This window comes from Paroedura picta, chromosome 3 (genome assembly GCF_049243985.1).
Source record: "Paroedura picta isolate Pp20150507F chromosome 3, Ppicta_v3.0, whole genome shotgun sequence".
Lineage (NCBI taxonomy): Eukaryota > Metazoa > Chordata > Lepidosauria > Squamata > Gekkonidae > Paroedura > Paroedura picta.
This window is the reverse complement of record NC_135371.1, coordinates 114,856,247-114,872,734: the sequence shown is the minus strand read 5'-3', so window position 1 is coordinate 114,872,734 and position 16,488 is coordinate 114,856,247. Positions and strand designations below refer to the sequence as shown.

Sequence of the window (16,488 nt, the reverse complement as noted above, 5' to 3'; positions counted from 1 at the left end):
CCAAACTAGTTGGATCAGCATGTGATCCCAGTGAATATGTTGACTAAGGATGTGATATTTTGCAAATGCCACTGCTCCCAAATCCAGCTGCAGAAAAGCAAATTAAACAAAAAGAAGCCTTTTCTCTCTAGTCTAGGAGGCAGTGTTTTAAGCTTTATACTGGGAAGCTCTGTTTTCAGCCTTCCTTCCTTTGTATGTGCAATACAATAAGAGTACCATTTTTCACTAATAATCTTTTTCTGAGAACTTGCAACACATAACTTTCATTTAATTCAGTTATGGCAGATGCCTACCATTTCACAAACATAATATATCCAAGTAAAAGTAGTACTTAATTTAAAATCCTCAATGCAAGGAAATTTCACATTCAGCTAATACTAACATTTATGGACACAAAACCTAAATTCTGTTTTATGAAAAGAAAGGTGATTGAAAGCATCAATTCAACAGAATAAAAATGTAATTTAGATGGAATATCTGCCTAGCAATCATGTAAAAAGCAAATGTTGTTCAGCTTTGATCTTTTCCCATTTTATTTAATTGCTCTCACCTACAGGATGTGTTACCCAAAGAGACAGTCTACTATTTACTTAGGGAAAATTAGCTTTAAAGGAGACAAAGTGGGAAGGGGTAACTGGGATTCTCCACCAACCAGGTAGAAAGTCAGCTGGGAAGATTTTTTTAAAAAAGAGGACAAAACACACACATACTATACAGTAGCGGTCCCCAACCTTTCTTAGGTCAGGGACCGACTCCGGGGTGAGGGGAGAGCCGACGGCCCAGGTGCTGCAAAAACGCGCATGCACAGTTGCAGCACATGCACGTTTCCGCCACCAGGGGGCGCTAACGCGCATGCACGGCAAGTGCGCCCATGCGCGTTTCCGCCACCAGGGGGCATTTATGCGCATGCACGTTTGCGTCACCGGCATGCCGGTGGCTGCGCCTGCCTCTTCCCTTCCTTCTCGCTGCGGGCGGGGGGAGGCAGGCGCGGCTGCCGTTGGCCTGGTACCGTGGCCTTTGTGGCCCGACACTGGGCTGCGGACCGGGGGTTGATGACCCCCGCTGTACAGGACCTCAAAGTAGCTGTTTTATTGCAAAGAAACTTCAAGAACACATTAGAAATGGAGACTGCAGAAATGCATGTTATTACAACACTCAAAGCAATGGAATACCCAGGACTCAACAAGGGCATCAATTTCTTATCTCACTATGTATGCTAACCTCATTCAACTCTTATATCCACATTCTTTACAATCCCCTCTTCTTTTTATTTTAGTTTCAATCTAACTCTCTGTTCTCAAGACAGGATATATTCTGTACGGCTTGTCACTTGTGCAGATTCCACCATGCTTGGGTGGAGATGGGTGGGGCTAACAACAAGTTGCTTTTAATGACTTCTTTTGACAACTGGGAAAGTGTCTGCCATTAATCACTAACTTTACATTTTTATTGCCCCAACGTTTTTGTAAATGACAATTCAACCCATAGGACTGATTGGCTTTTCTAGCAAAGAATTATCATACTGCATATTTAAACTTATGATGTTGTTTACTAATTTGCTACCAATTTTCTTTCTCCTTATATCTGTACTCTTATGATCCCTGTTCCATTGTCTGTAGAAGTGTGCATGCACATGAAAGCTCACACCTTGAATAAATCTTTTTGGGCCTTAAAGGTGCCATTGCACTCAAATTTTGTTGTACTACTTCAGACCAACGCAGCTACCCACTTGAATCTATTTGAATGTAAGAGTTATTGAATGTCCCTCCTACTCCCATTTGGCTATGGCAATTATCATTTACTGTCAGCAAATTTCAGTTCTGGTTGTGAATGTTTATATGCCTCCTGGAAAAAATAACATTCAGTTGGATAAAGACTGGGAGGGCTTAGAAACATATATAACAGAACTGATCAACATCTATTCAGTTCTTGGGGGGTATCTTTAATGCAAGAACTGGGCCAGATGATAAGATATGTGTTAATTATAAAATCTGACTATGAATATATGGTTTTTACATATACAAGACATTCTAAGGACCTTAAATTTAACTGTGCACCTTTTCTTTTGACTCAGATGTTAAGCCAAATGGACCTACATATATGTTAAATGTTTCAGTTAAAGGAGATCATCTGGCTGAATTGACTTACTAGGCTAGGCACAGAAGAAGCATAATTCTTTCAAAACAAACTGTACAGTTTATTGTTTCAAAACAAATTGTACAGTTTGTTAGATAATTTAAAGTATCATATTATATTATATTATTTTATTTTATATTAATTAGGGTATTCACTCTCCCCTCAGCTAATTTGCAACTCAAAAAAGGATCAGCGGACCCACAAACATTGAAATTAAGCTAAATCCAGTCAGATGGAATGCCAACATAGATAGGTTTATGGCAGTGCCTTCCGAATGGGCCCTTACCAGGACCAGAGTTCCAGGGCAATCAGGAGACTTTGCTGCCAGTCTGCTCCTGACCACCGCAGGGAGAGGAGGTCAGCAGGGCTGCCAGGGGGGATGAGAACAGAGACTTGGACAGGATGTGCCAGCCCTTTTCTCCCCAAGGCTGTCCTAAGTGTCAAGTCCAACTGCAAATTGCCTCAGAACCCTGACAGAGCTGGCAGGAGGCTGCAGAGTGCTTCCCCTTCCCCCCATTCAGGCCTGCTGCAAAGGAGCCTCTGACAGCCCCCCACTGAGGGGAGGGAGGCATTTCCAAGAGCAACGCAGGGGAGCCTGAGGGCCTTCCTTTTGAGGGTGGGAAACTTTCCCCTTCTGCCAAACAGTTGGCTGACAGGGAGGCCACAGAAAAGCCACATCTCACTTAAAATACTGCTCTGGCCGGGGGTTAGACACAGGGCCATTTCGCACGTCTTCAAAATAGCACAATGGTTGCTAATTGGAAACGCTACTAATTTGCCATAACCCACGACGTCGTAGACTATCTGCAACAATCCTGAAACCGACCCGCAAAAAGCGCTTCGTTGTGGCGCTTTCAGGGGAATCCAGAAAAGTGGATTCACCCTCCGGATAGCGATACACTCCTGCAACCAATCTGCAACAGTAGCGCTAAAGACCTGTGCGTTACCATTGTTGCTGGTTCTTCAAAGTCCCTCCCCCTGGCTCTCTCCTCCAAACTTCCGGCGAAGCGATCGCCATTTTTTTTTCTCCGAGCGAGCGGGGATAAACGCACCGGCGAGCCTCTTTCTGTTTAGAGGCTTCCCTGGCTTCAGTCCTTCACCTTTAGTCACTAAGCACAAACCACTTAAAAGCCCGTTTGCTGAAATAAAGTCCCTTTATTTTTTACACATAAATTCAGCCGAAAATCGGGCCCGTGAGAAGGGGGGGGGGAATTTTTTTTTATCACTCGAGGCAGCGTGCAAACGATCATTCAGTCAAACGACAGCTCACATTAGGCAGCTGGATGGGTCTCTCCGTAGCAACGAATCTACCTAGATTCGTTGCTATGGGTCGGTTTTTTTTTTAAAAAACCTTTCTTAAAGGGAAAGGGGCTGTTTGGGAGCATGCTAACGGCTGCCCATTTGCTGCTTGACGGCCAGGGGCGGGACGAGCTTGGCAATAGCGTTTCCTTTCTAGCGATTTCTGCCGAGACCGGAAGCCTGTGGGAAACGCTAAAAAACGCAACTGATTCCACTACAAAGGCAGGTATGCATAACGACGAATTCCACTATTTTAAATGGCGATTTTTCATTCCGCAAACAATTTGCAACAAAGATCCCCGTGCGAAAAGGCCCCCAGCCAAGCCATGTGTCTTTCTTCTTTGCAACTCTCTGCAGATATGAGGCCTACTGCACAGTGTTATTCTGCAGACGAAACTGGATGCTGTTGCAGAGTTTCTTTTGTCTCCTGTTTCATCTGCATGCTTTAAATTCAACAACAACCTGTGTGGGAGGCCTTAAATATTTTTTCTCTACCACAACCCTGTCCAAAGTAGCCCTTTCTGCCTGGGGAGCTGATCTTTATACTTTGCAGGTGAGCTGTAATTCCAGGAGCTCTCCAGGCCACACCTGTAGGTTGGCTACCCCTGGGTTGGAAATATTCCTGGAGGTTTGGAGGTGGGACTTCAAAATCGTACAATGCCTCAAAGTCCAGCCTTCAAAGGAGCCATTTTTGCCTGCAGTTGGGAGGGAGTGGTACAGGTGTATCCCTCCTGGGATATGGCCAGCCTTTGCCAGCAACTGTTTGTATTCTGGGGCGCAAACAGGCAGAACAGCATCAGTCCTGTGAGTCTGGAAAGTGCAGGAAGATCTAAATAAATATTTATAGCCTGAAACTGTAAATAGTGAACAAGTAAATGGCTGGAGATACATGGGAACTGGCAAATAAACTTGGCCTGGCAAATAAAAAAGTATTAAAAACCTTACGAAGGTCATGACTGCTGTGCACAGTCTTCCTCTTAGGGTTGCCAGCTTCCATGTGAGGCTCTCTACCCCACCTCCCTCATGGGGAGAGGAAAGGAAGATGATTGGAAAATGCTTTGAGATACCTGAGGCCTACTTAGTCACTGCAACCCATTCCCAGTTCTCTCAGATCTCTCACAACCCCACATCCCTCACAGGTTGATTATTGTGGGGAGATGAAGAGAAAAGGTGTAAACCACTTTGAGACTCCTTTGGGTAGTAAACAATAGGGTACAAAAATCCGTTCTTCTAAGGAGCAACCATGAAAGAAGCATGTGGGCACATAACATTTTATTAACACTGAAAAAATGGAGAAGAAGGAACAGGGGGGACACCCACGTACTGTGACTACCCCATGTGTATTAGGGCAGAGGGGCATTTCGGTTGTGGCCTAATTCACACAAGAAGGGAAATGACGCAGAACTGGGAACAATTGGTTGCCATGTAATCTTCCCCTTAGAAGAGTCTCCAGTCTGATTTTCCCTTCACATATCTGATGACATGGCTCTGGAAAGCTCATCTGTAACCACTATGCCACAATTCCCAAAGGTCAGTCCTGTCCCACACTCAGCGAACATTCTAAACCACAGGTTCCTGACACCCATATCTCCACACTCATGCCCTCATTTGTCTCCATGCCACCACAACCTCCCACACAACACACATGACAACCCCATGCCCTTACGAACTGGACAACTCCTCCCCTTCCTCTTCCCACTGCCAAGCTCTAGCGCCCGTTGTATTCCTGGATCCAACAGGCTTTGCCCCTAGTCAGAATAATAATCCCACAGGCCTGATTTTGTTTTACTCAGAAACTGCCTTGTGAAATTATGATATTGATTGGGGAGGGGGCAGTTAACCATAAGGCATTGCAAGAACAAACCAATGATCTCCTGTGCCTAGCAATGGGAAATGCTGACCATACTTGTGGGATTCACTTGCTACATAGTATTAGTCACTGACTTCCAGCACAGCCTAACAGAAAATCCAGAGAGTGACTTCTTGTCTTATCTTTAACGATGCAAACAACTTTCTTGATGCAACAGACAACTAACTATAAGCAGGATGTGACAAACTGTAGTTTTTCTAAGCCCTCTGGAAGTATAGAAAGAAAATGAGATCTGCTATACTGAAGCAGGCCTGATTAGTCCACTAATCTGACATTGAAGTATAGTATGCCAATGGGGAAAAGTAACAGGAGCTGGGCAACTACAAAATGACCATCCGCTGTTGTTCCTTTCCAGCTTGTGGTGGACAGAAGGTTAATTGTTCCCAAATTAACTTGGTTCATTGCAATTAATGGGCCAAGGCACTTCAATATATGTGTACCACTATGGGGGGAGGGGGGTTGCAATTAGATTGCAATAATCTAGTGACATAGGATGGAATTGTGGGGGGGGGGCATCCTCCACTGGCCAAAAAGATTAATGTTTCTCAGATGCACACTTGGTAAGCCCTGCAATGTCAATAATAGATGCTGAATGCACTGGATTATCATGTTGTCTCATGTGACCACGTCACCTTGTGCAAAATATGTTTTACAGGAGATTATGTGGTCATGGCGGTCTACTTCCAGCTGAGCAGAAGGATGGGCTACTTCACTATTCAGACTTATATCCCCTGCACACTCATTGTAGTGCTGTCGTGGGTCTCGTTCTGGATTAATAAGGATGCTGTTCCAGCTAGGACATCTTTGGGTAGGTTTATTTATTTTATCAAAATATTTCTATCCTGCCTTTTCTTGTAGCTCAAGGTGATATGGAATTAATAGTGCAGACATTATCATTTAAAATTAAGAGAATAAACCCAGAGCTATCCCCTCCCTGCAAAAGATGCCTGCATTTTATACCCCATTAACAGCCTTGGCAAATGAAATGTCCTTGCAGATTTCTAACAATAGCGTCCCCCTCATCACCTCAGCAAAACCAATTCACAGAGTGGGTGCTAGAGTGGAAAAGCAACAGGCTCTGGTTCATGCCAATTAGACCACCTTAAATGGGGGAAATAGCCTGAAATTATCACTGGTACTTGGGGATATATGGGAGGAGACAGTCCTTAATATGTGATTTCTAGGTCCTGAAGGGCTTTAAAGATCATAACCAGGACATTGAACTGGACTTAGAAAGAAACTGCAGCCAGTATATCTGTTTTAAGTTGTATATTTCTACCAGATAGATCATGACGATATCAGGCTGTCATACTCTGAGACAGCTGAGGTCATCACATTGTTTTCAAAGGCAGTGAAATGTAGAGTACATTACACTATTCCAGATGTGAAATCAACTGACTCATGGAGACTAAATGCATCTGATCTGGGATGCCAACTTCCAGGTAGAAGAAGAGCTGGGTTTTTGCACCCTACCTTTTACTACTCAAAAGAGTCTCAAAGATTACAATTGCCTACCCTTTCTCTCCCCAGAACAGGCATCTTGTGAGTTGGGTGAAGCTGAGAGATCCCTGAGAGAACTGTGACTCACCCAAGGTCACCCAGGTGGCTGCATGTGGAAGAGTGGGGAATCAAACCACATTTTCCAGATTAAGTATTGGTGTTCTTAGCCCCTACACCAGGGGTAGCAAACACTGGTAGGGGCTCATGGGAATTGTAGTCGATGGACATCTGGAGGACCACAGGTTGACTACCCCTGCCCTACACTACACCTGGGGACCCCCTGGAATTACAGCGCATCTCCAGACTACAGAAATCAGTTGTCCTGGAGGAAATGGATGCTTTGGAGAGTAAATTTTAATGCATTGTATCCCACTGAGGTCCCTTCCCTCCCCAGACTCCACACTCAAATCTCCAGGAGTTTCCTATTTTGAATCTAGCAATTCTACTCCTGATCCCCTACCAGTGGCTACGAGAGAACTGGCAGCCTTAGTCACTATGCCACTTTTGAAATAGCAAGGCTGAGTTCATGGTCACCCTCGAGCTCTTAATCTACTCTGAAAAAGCCAACTATGCTCCATCCATGATAAGTAGATCTAATCTCTGTAAAATTTCAGCCAGTTGAACTAAAACTTCAGCCTGGCTTACCTGGACTCAGCTTTAGCTTGTTCTACCTTAGCCAGATCCTCAGATCAGTGGCTCAGAGTCAAAACTGATGAATCTGGAAGCTTGGATAATGAACTACAGAGCTGTTGTCTGCATGTTGATTGGACAGTCTGCATATTGATTGGATCTTATTTAAAAATTTTAAAGACAACCCTTAAAATCTGGAGGATTAGTTTAGAATGCTGCTTAGCACCAACTTTTGTCAGCAATTTTATTTTCTTATTTTATTTGTAGCCTGCCACTCCCAGGCATTCTGGCTCCTGGCAGGTAGCACAGTAAAAATTATCCACAATAAAACCCCAATAAAACAGAGTAAAATAATTGTCCCTCCCTGTGGCAAAAAAGACTCTTCCCCCTCCTCCCACTCAATGGAATACCGGTACCTAATGCCTCAAGGGAACAGATGGAAGGGGATGGGCAATTGTTCTAGCCCCTTTGGTGGGGGGGGGGGCTTGATTTTAACTGTTCTGGCCTCAACCAAAGACCTGGCAGAAGAACTCCATCTTACAGGCCCTGAAAAATTGAGAAAGTACCATCAGGGCCCTCAGCTCTCCCAGGAGCTCATTCCACCAAGTTGGGGCCGGGACCAAAAAGGCCCTGACTCAGTTTAAGGCCAGGTGTTCCGCCCATGGGCCAGGGATCAGCAGAAAGTTCATCTCCACAGAGTAAAGGGCTCTGCAGGGGGCATAGGGAAGTAGGTGGTCTATCAGGTATGGGGGACCCAGACTGCAAATGGCCTTGAAGGTCAATACCAAAACCTTGAACCTGATCCAGGTCATGACCGGTAGCCAATGCAGCTGCCTCAGCACTGGCTGGATATGGGCAGTCCAAGGTGTTCCTGTGAGGCCCCTAGCAACTGCATTCTGCACCAGCTGCAATTTCCAGGTCAAGGACAAGGAAAGGCCTGCATAGAAAGAGTTGCTCTACAAATCTCCAAGAGTCTGTGTTAGGGAAGACTGGTAGCCCATTGTAATCTTTGACAGTATTGTGAGGGTTTTTTTTTAGCAGAATTAAAATTAACTTTAGAAAATGCTTTAGCATCATTGTGCCTAGATTTCCTCTCAGTCACTTTGACTGCTGGTGCATTAGTTCTGTGGCATGAATGGGGAGGGTGAACCAACACTTAACGTAGCAATGAAATAGCGGGAGATGATATATTACAAGCTTATCTTTAGATGAAATTGAATAGTTGGCTCTTTTAGTCCAGACACCACAGCGTATAAATGCTGCCCTGTGTATATCAACATCACCATCACCACTTACCATATTGTGACATTTCTTATGCATTGGAGCTAACTTGAGTGAGATGTTTATACGGGCCAGTGGTCATACATAGATCTTAAGTGAAAGAGGGCCATTTATAAGCTCAGTTAATCAATAATTGTAAATGCTTAGGAGAGGCTAGAAGCGAGGGAGAGAGAGGCAGTACAGACCCAAAGGCATTATTATGATACATTGCTTTACCTTGTTCATAAGTACTGAGACCCCTGTGTGTGATTCTCACAGGGATTTCATAGCTATATCATGCTTTATATATGAAGCACCTCTGCCGGCTTTAGTCAGCTTGACTACATTACTCTTCATTATGATTCCTACACTTCTCAAGTACATTCCATTGATATGTAGTCATTTGTTCTTAAGTGTTAACATGGTGACTATTGATAATTAATTTCATGCTGTTGTAGTTGCTTCTCTTTGGTAATTTTAGTATGTCTGCATTTGCATATATATAAATTAAAAAGAATGTTAAGGTGAAATTATAGATAAAAAAGGAAAGATGGGACATTCCCAGTGCAGTGTGTTTCCCTCACACTCCAAAGTGGGACTACCAGAAGAGTTATAGGAAGGAATCAGTACATGAAAGCTGTATCCCCCACTTGCTCATTTTCCCCTGCAAATGCCATTCTGAACCCTGATCCAACATATTTCCGTTTTTTGAGATGAAAAAAGTTACATTTTCCAACAATCTCATTATGGTAATTAGTAATCTGGACTGCAAATATATGAACATTTACACAGAAGTAAACTCCATCAGTCCCAATCCCAGTCAGACATATTGCCTGTTCCAGAGGACTGGACTAAATAATACAGAAGTATTATGAGGGCCATAATGGCAGATTATACATATATAAAATGTACTTTATTAAGAAATATTAGAAGAAGAGTTGGTTCTTATATGCTACTTTTCTCTACCCGAAGGATTCTCAAAGCGGCTTACAATTGCCTTTCCTTTCCTCTCCTCTCAACAGACACCTTGTAAGATAGGTGAGGCTAAGAGATTATTAAGTAAAAGTGCAATATTTTGTTAAAACAAAATCTCATGTAGTACAAAACTGTACAAAAGTTATATGTATATTTATACTCATGGTCCCTGCTTAGTCTGAAACTAGTGAAGAAGAAGAAATGTGGTTCTTATATGCTACTTTTCTCTACCAGGAGTCTCAAAGTAGCTTACAATTGCCTTCCCTTTCCTCTCCCCACAACAGACACCCTGTGAGGTGGGTGAGGCTGAGAGAGCCCTGATATCACTGCTTGGTCTGAACAGCTTTATCAGTGCTGTGGCAAGCCCAAGGTCACCCAGCTGGCTGCATGTGGAGGAGGAGCAGGGAATCAAACCCAGCTCACCAGATTAGAAGGTGGCACTCCACCAAGCTGGCCCCACAAATGGTAGAGCAAGAATGTTCACATTAAATGAGAAATGTTTTCTTTCGATTTCTGTCTTGTTACTAGGTATCACTACTGTCTTGACAATGACTACTCTCAGTACAATCGCCCGCAAGTCTCTTCCCAAAGTTTCTTATGTGACTGCAATGGATCTCTTTGTATCAGTTTGCTTCATTTTTGTTTTTTCGGCCCTGGTGGAGTATGGGACTCTTCATTACTTTGTCAGTAACAGAAAGCCAAGCAAGGATAAAGACAAAAAGAAGAAAAACCCTGTATGTATTTTGTTACTATGCAAATTGAAACCTTCATTGAATCGTGATGTTCTGAAGGAAACATTTTTCGTTATGCTAACTGTACAATACATTGAAACCCTGGGAGGCTTGTGTGGTTGTCCATGTAAGAGATCAGAATTGCATATCACATACCCTTTCATACGCTGTTACAGGCTCCCAGGGGTAGGGTAGTTTTACAGAAATGGTTAGACAAATGTGATATTCCCTCATCTATCATAGAGGAAGAAGCACAGGTGTTTTTTTCTATTTGTTTGTTCCTGGTTAATAGATTTGGGGAGACTTAAAAAAAATTATGGAGTTTTGGGAACTTCATTATGTGGTTCATGTGGAGTTCACTATACTGATTATTCTCTGCTATTGAAATGCAATACATTTCTGTTGCTTCTGTATAATGATGATTGTTGATATACTAGCACAGTAGGGTCCAAAGGGCAATGCACAAACCAGGACTGTTCAGTAGTACTTCCAGCCACTCCTGGGAGTGGGGGAATTGGCCTCCCCACAAAATACGTGCACAAGGAAGCGTCTTAAGTATGTGCAAGTTGCTGTTTGGATTCCAGACATGATAATTATGTCATCGAATATCAATGGTGAGAAGAAATGTTACCAATGGATATTTAGTTGGATCAGGCCTTCATAGTTAGACAATAACCCTTCTAAACAAGGCATCTGTCTCCATTCTCTCAATGAGCCCCTCATGTCAGATTTGTTTAAATGATGCATACCATTTATTTATTATTTGGCATATGTAATAGCCAGGAAATGCAAGGATTGTCTGGCAACCAGGCAAGAGACACCTGGGGATGGTTTGACATTTGCTGTCTCTGCATTATGACCCCTAGTGTTCCTTGAAGGAACTACTACCCAAATCCTTGGAAGTCTCCGTTCCAAATATTAGCTATGGTTGGCCATGCTTAGCTTCTTAGATCTGATAGGATAAAGCTTGCCTGGGCCATAAAGATCAGAGTGCCTTGAATTACCCCCCCCCCCAATCAGAAATGCATTTGGTTGTGATCAGCACTTGAACTGCATGACAGATGTGATACTGCTCCCAACCAAAGAAATTAATTCTGACTGGATTAAGTGGGTCTAGTCAAGAGTACTGGAGAGTGTCCATTACATTGCCAGCTCCAGTTTAAGTAGTGCATATAATGGGAAAGGAGTTAACATTTGGAATTAGTAACTAAACCATGCTATCACGAGCGCCTTCTACCCAAGTTCAGCCCAGGTTTCACTGTGTACAAATACCTTTTTTTTTTTACACAGAACAGGCCTTTCCCATGAGGTTGCAAACAAATGAGATTCAAGCCCTTCATAGGTTTCCCCAAATATCTGCCTAAAAGAGAGATGTAGGGAGATTTCCTCAAGGACTACCTCTAATCTGGAGCATCCCAATACCCAGAATAGTCTTGTTTTCATAAGAAATATGTATGACTGTGTACCTTTTTTCTCCCCCCCCCATATTTTCTTTAAAATATACCCTCCCTTCTCTCTTTTCCTTTCCTGCTATTTTCATGTATATGGTATTGCATTGACACAGGTTTTCCATCTACATGAACCTCCACTACCTGATCTAGGATCTTGTTGCAGAATAGTAATTAATATTGAGTAAACAGCTAAACAACTAAAGAAGATAAATTAGTGAAAGAAACTTGAGTACATTCCAGCCTCTGCAATTCAAGTGCAACATCCACTTTATGAACCTGGGTGGAACAGGAGCAAGGGCAGGAGTGGAGCATGGAGAACATTACAATGGTAGCAAAATAATAACTGTAGGCTACGGAGAGGAAAAACATCTTGTAAGACCTTCAAATAGATGAAGAGCCACAAAACTGATAGTAATTCAGTATTCCACTGATAATGTAATTTCTTTAAGAAATACCCCATAACAAACATAACCCTCAACATATATTAAATCAGAATTCCAAATCTGACAACTTTGATCTTTCTTTACTTGCTAATCTCTTTAAAAGTCCTTATTTAAATTCTATGCTCTTTTTCCTATCTGTTTTTTTTTACTTGATATGGTTTAGAAAAGTATCTTTAATTTATGCTACTTTTGTCTCCTTCTTCCGTTTTCTTCCTTTCTTTAATTAAAAAAAAAACTTTGATTCTTTTTTTTCCCTGTCTACAAAACCAAAGCTTCTTCGGATGTTTTCATTCAAGGTATAATATTTTTGGTATGGAAATCCACTGCATGTGACTGCTGAATTGAACAATTAGAGCTTCAAGTCTTGTGAAGTAGAATGATTGATAATTAGGAATTAACTTGCAAAGTTGATTCAGCAGCCCAAACACAATTCACAACTGTTTTGAACTTATCATAAGTTCAAATGACAGTAATACGCTTGGATCGCATGTGTGAAGAGAGCTTTTTAGTATACCAAAAACATTTGTGTTGCTCTCTTCATTCACTTATCCATGGGATCCAATTCAGTGCCACCAGCTACACCAATAATCCACAATTAACCCTTTTAGAACTCAATTTCAATCCTCTGGGTGTTCTCATTTGAAGAAATAACAAACTGCAAATCTGTCAAAGATCTGTACTAAACAGTTGGATGTCATTGGGACAATCTCTATATTTGTTCTTGCACAAACTGTCCGAGTTTTGAAAGGGTATGCAATGCTTACATTTTAATGTTATCGCTATTTCTCAGATCCTTGTTATCCAAAATGGCAAAATACAGGTAGCTGTATAGTACCTTTAAATGTTCCTCACTCTGAAAAATAATTCTGGCTGAGAAAATGTCTACACAAATTAATTGAAATTATTATTTTAATTAATTTGAAACAGTTTTCTATTGCCAAATTGAATCTTGAACAATCCATTTCCTTTCCGTTACTAACAAAAGCAGAATATTCACCAAAAGGTTAAAATATTTTGGGATTTTGTTGGGTGGTAGAACACATTTCAAGTGATTATACATGTACAGCTACTGTGTTCAGTGTTGGCATTACAAAGCTTTTAGATAGCAAATAGTTGTAAATCCAGAGCTGCATGTTGTCAAGAAAGGCTAATACTTGAAATCATTATAAAATTCAACCAAACCTATGTTCAAGTAACTTATCCAATTTTACCCTTAAAAATGCTAGGTGTCTACTTAAGAAGAAACATAAGCTGAGACTTTTAATTACCACACTTACAATTCTATTATTCACTGAAAGCAATTTGAAGGGGAAAAATGTGTTTATTCTCATATATCAAACACTCACTGCGCCCTGTACAGTTCAAGCTATTTAATAAAACATGGCAGTTGTACTTACCTCTAAATGTAAAGTTAAATGTTGGATTGTTGCTTTAAATAAGTTTATGTCTACATTAACAATTTATTATTATGCTTCAAGGCCATAGGGATTCCCTCATTTAATGATGAGGTAATTACTGACTCACAGATTTCCACAGGCCAAATGTTAGCCAAAACAGAAAATCATTGCAGATAGAAAACCATTCATCTCTTCTTCTCCTTCTTGCCACTCATTTGTCGTAGGCACCTACGATTGATATCCGTCCAAGATCTGCTACTATTCAAATGAACAATGCCACACACCTCCAAGAAAGGGATGAAGAATATGGATATGAATGTCTTGATGGCAAGGACTGTGCAAGTTTTTTCTGTTGCTTTGAGGATTGTCGAACAGGAGCATGGCGGCATGGAAGAATACATATCCGCGTTGCCAAAATGGACTCATATGCTCGCATATTTTTCCCCACTGCCTTCTGTTTGTTTAACCTGGTCTACTGGGTGTCATATCTTTACCTTTAAGGGAGCAGACAGGAAATAGATGATATGGGCCTTATTTTTGGTATCTATTAGAAAGGTGGTTTCCTGTATAAGCCCACTTAAACTCCATGATCTAGTGGCTGAAGTGCCCATGAGGGAACGCCAACATGCACATGGAGTTCCTGAAAGCAAGAGCCTTCCCATTCTATTCCAAGTTAGGGACCGTTCTGCATAGATGCCGTGATGCACACAGAGCATTCCTTCAGACTTGGGGGGAGTGGGTCAACTCTTGCTCATCTAAGCTTCCTGGAGCATCAGAGCTCCATGGAACTTTGGTCTTTATAATGCATATCACAGCAGTATGAATTCTTTAGTGCCATAACCCAGCAAATATCAGGCATCATATCATTTGTACAAGACTACTGTAAAATTATTGTGATTTTAATGTTACCATTCTATATTTAAAGAAGAGGAAAGAAACTCAGTATCATGTAGAAAATAATTAATGAAACAAAGATATCTCACAAGGAGAGGACCCACGAACTATCCTTAAGGTTTGGGTATTATCATTACAACTGTGAATGATGGCTGCTCAAATACTATATAGTTTGTTAGTATTAATTATAAATATGTGATATCTTTGTTCTCTATGGGCTTTTCTTTTTGGAAGAGTCATCTCCCCCCCCCTTAAGAGCAATGTAGCTAGCCTAGAAAAAAAGTAGCTTTTCTTCACACCTAGCTAAAAACAAAGCTTTTTGGTGCCCTCCCTCAAAGAGCACATGTACAAACGCTGTAAATATTTCACTACCTTCTAGTATTTGGGTCTAGTGCATGAAGATGGGAGGGGCGGGATGGCAGACTAAGTGAAGCAAATGTAACATATACAGCAATGTCTTTTATTTTGTATCCTTGTATTAGTTGTTGTAACAGGGAAAAATGTGGATTAAAAACCATCCCCATTTTTTTTCCGGCTGAACTTGGACTCATGCATGGATGACAGCACGTACTGTAAGACAAGCCTTAAGAAGCTGAGCAAAACAGCATAAGTAGAACAAAACAGGAAGGCCAGTAAACAATACCTTAGTCTATAAATTAGCTCCAAGTGTTTGCTGCTGCTTTATTCCCTCTTCTGAAGCAATTAAAATTGTGGATCAGATACCTTGTGAGGACTGGCTGCAGTCTTTGGAAGCAGTTGTTTGCAGTGACCAGAACTCCGCTCTGAACATGAATCCTTATTTGCACCTAGAATACTTTTGCTGATATGCACTATCTGTCTGAATGAAACAAAGGCGAAAAATATCTCTCCTTTTAACAAATGTAACTAGCATTTGTTTTTTGTTTTTTTCTGGGATGATGTTGGGCTACTTTAATTTGTGCCAATACATGGATCTGCTATTCACCATACATTCATGGAATATCAGTGCTGCTTGACTATTATAGAAACTTTACCTATAGCTAGAGGCAACATTGAAACACACAATTTTTAAAAAGGGAAGAGAGACTGTCTTTGCTGATTAACCATATCTATGTAGTAAGTGTGTTACAAACATCAAGAAATAGTTGGATAAATCATGAAATCCATTTAGCTACTGGTTTTAAAACACCTGTAAAATGCTCAGTTATGCAACCTAAGCACATGTAAATATGATTGACTTTTTTATTGTCACAAACTGAAAACATCAGTCCATGTCAAGTAAGTTTGCAGCTGAAAATACCTGTATGTATATTATCATTGCTGAATTAATGATAGCCAATACAGAGACCTAAGGACAGTTTTCCAATGTCTGTATAGTTTTGGAAATAAACATGTATAGAAAGGTTAAACTAATTCCTGATCATCAGTTGCTTCTTGTGTAATGTATTTTAAAGAAGGAAATGCACATACCCATAGATTTTTTTCAATAAAATTGCTGCACTCAGTCTTAAATGTCTATATGCCTGGCTTCTTTAAAATAGCGTGTGTCTATGTCCTATTATGCACGGCTGCTGAAACGGCGGCATGGAGAACGTGGAGGAGGAAGAAGCAAAGCGAACCGCTTATGCACGGGATGGAACGCAATGGTGGCAAAACCCAGAGTATCCGATTATGCACGCAGCTACTCCAGAGCCGCTTCTGGTTGCACCCTGGTCCCGGGAAGCTCCACTTTCTTCCGCATCTCACTAACGCGGCTTTTTCGACGGCATATGTTGATTGTGCACCCAGTTGCGACCTGCAGCGTGCATAATTGGTGATTTTAGCTGCCGCCATTCCACCCTGAATGCGGACCTTCCATTCCGTGCATAATGGGCCTATGTGGTGTGTATACCTGAATGCAAAGTCCTTTTAAAGATCTTCATT

The 16,488-nt window shown here is 41.5% G+C and overlaps 1 protein-coding gene across 2 annotated transcripts in view; it reads left to right on the top strand.

The window, feature by feature from the left end:
* The window catches only part of GABRG2 (gamma-aminobutyric acid type A receptor subunit gamma2), a 114,170-nt gene extending 98,093 nt beyond the window's left edge, over positions 1-16,077 (top strand). The window contains exons 7-10 of one of the 2 annotated variants that reach the window (XM_077327194.1): positions 5,961-6,113; positions 10,199-10,404; positions 12,568-12,591; positions 13,917-16,077. In XM_077327194.1, coding sequence (XP_077183309.1) covers positions 5,961-6,113; positions 10,199-10,404; positions 12,568-12,591; positions 13,917-14,192 — 659 coding nt within the window. In that variant the 3' untranslated portion in view covers positions 14,193-16,077. The remainder of the gene's footprint in view (positions 1-5,960; positions 6,114-10,198; positions 10,405-12,567; positions 12,592-13,916) is intronic. The other variant, XM_077327196.1, reaches the window with a different exon arrangement.
* The last annotated feature ends 411 nt before the right edge of the window (positions 16,078-16,488 follow it).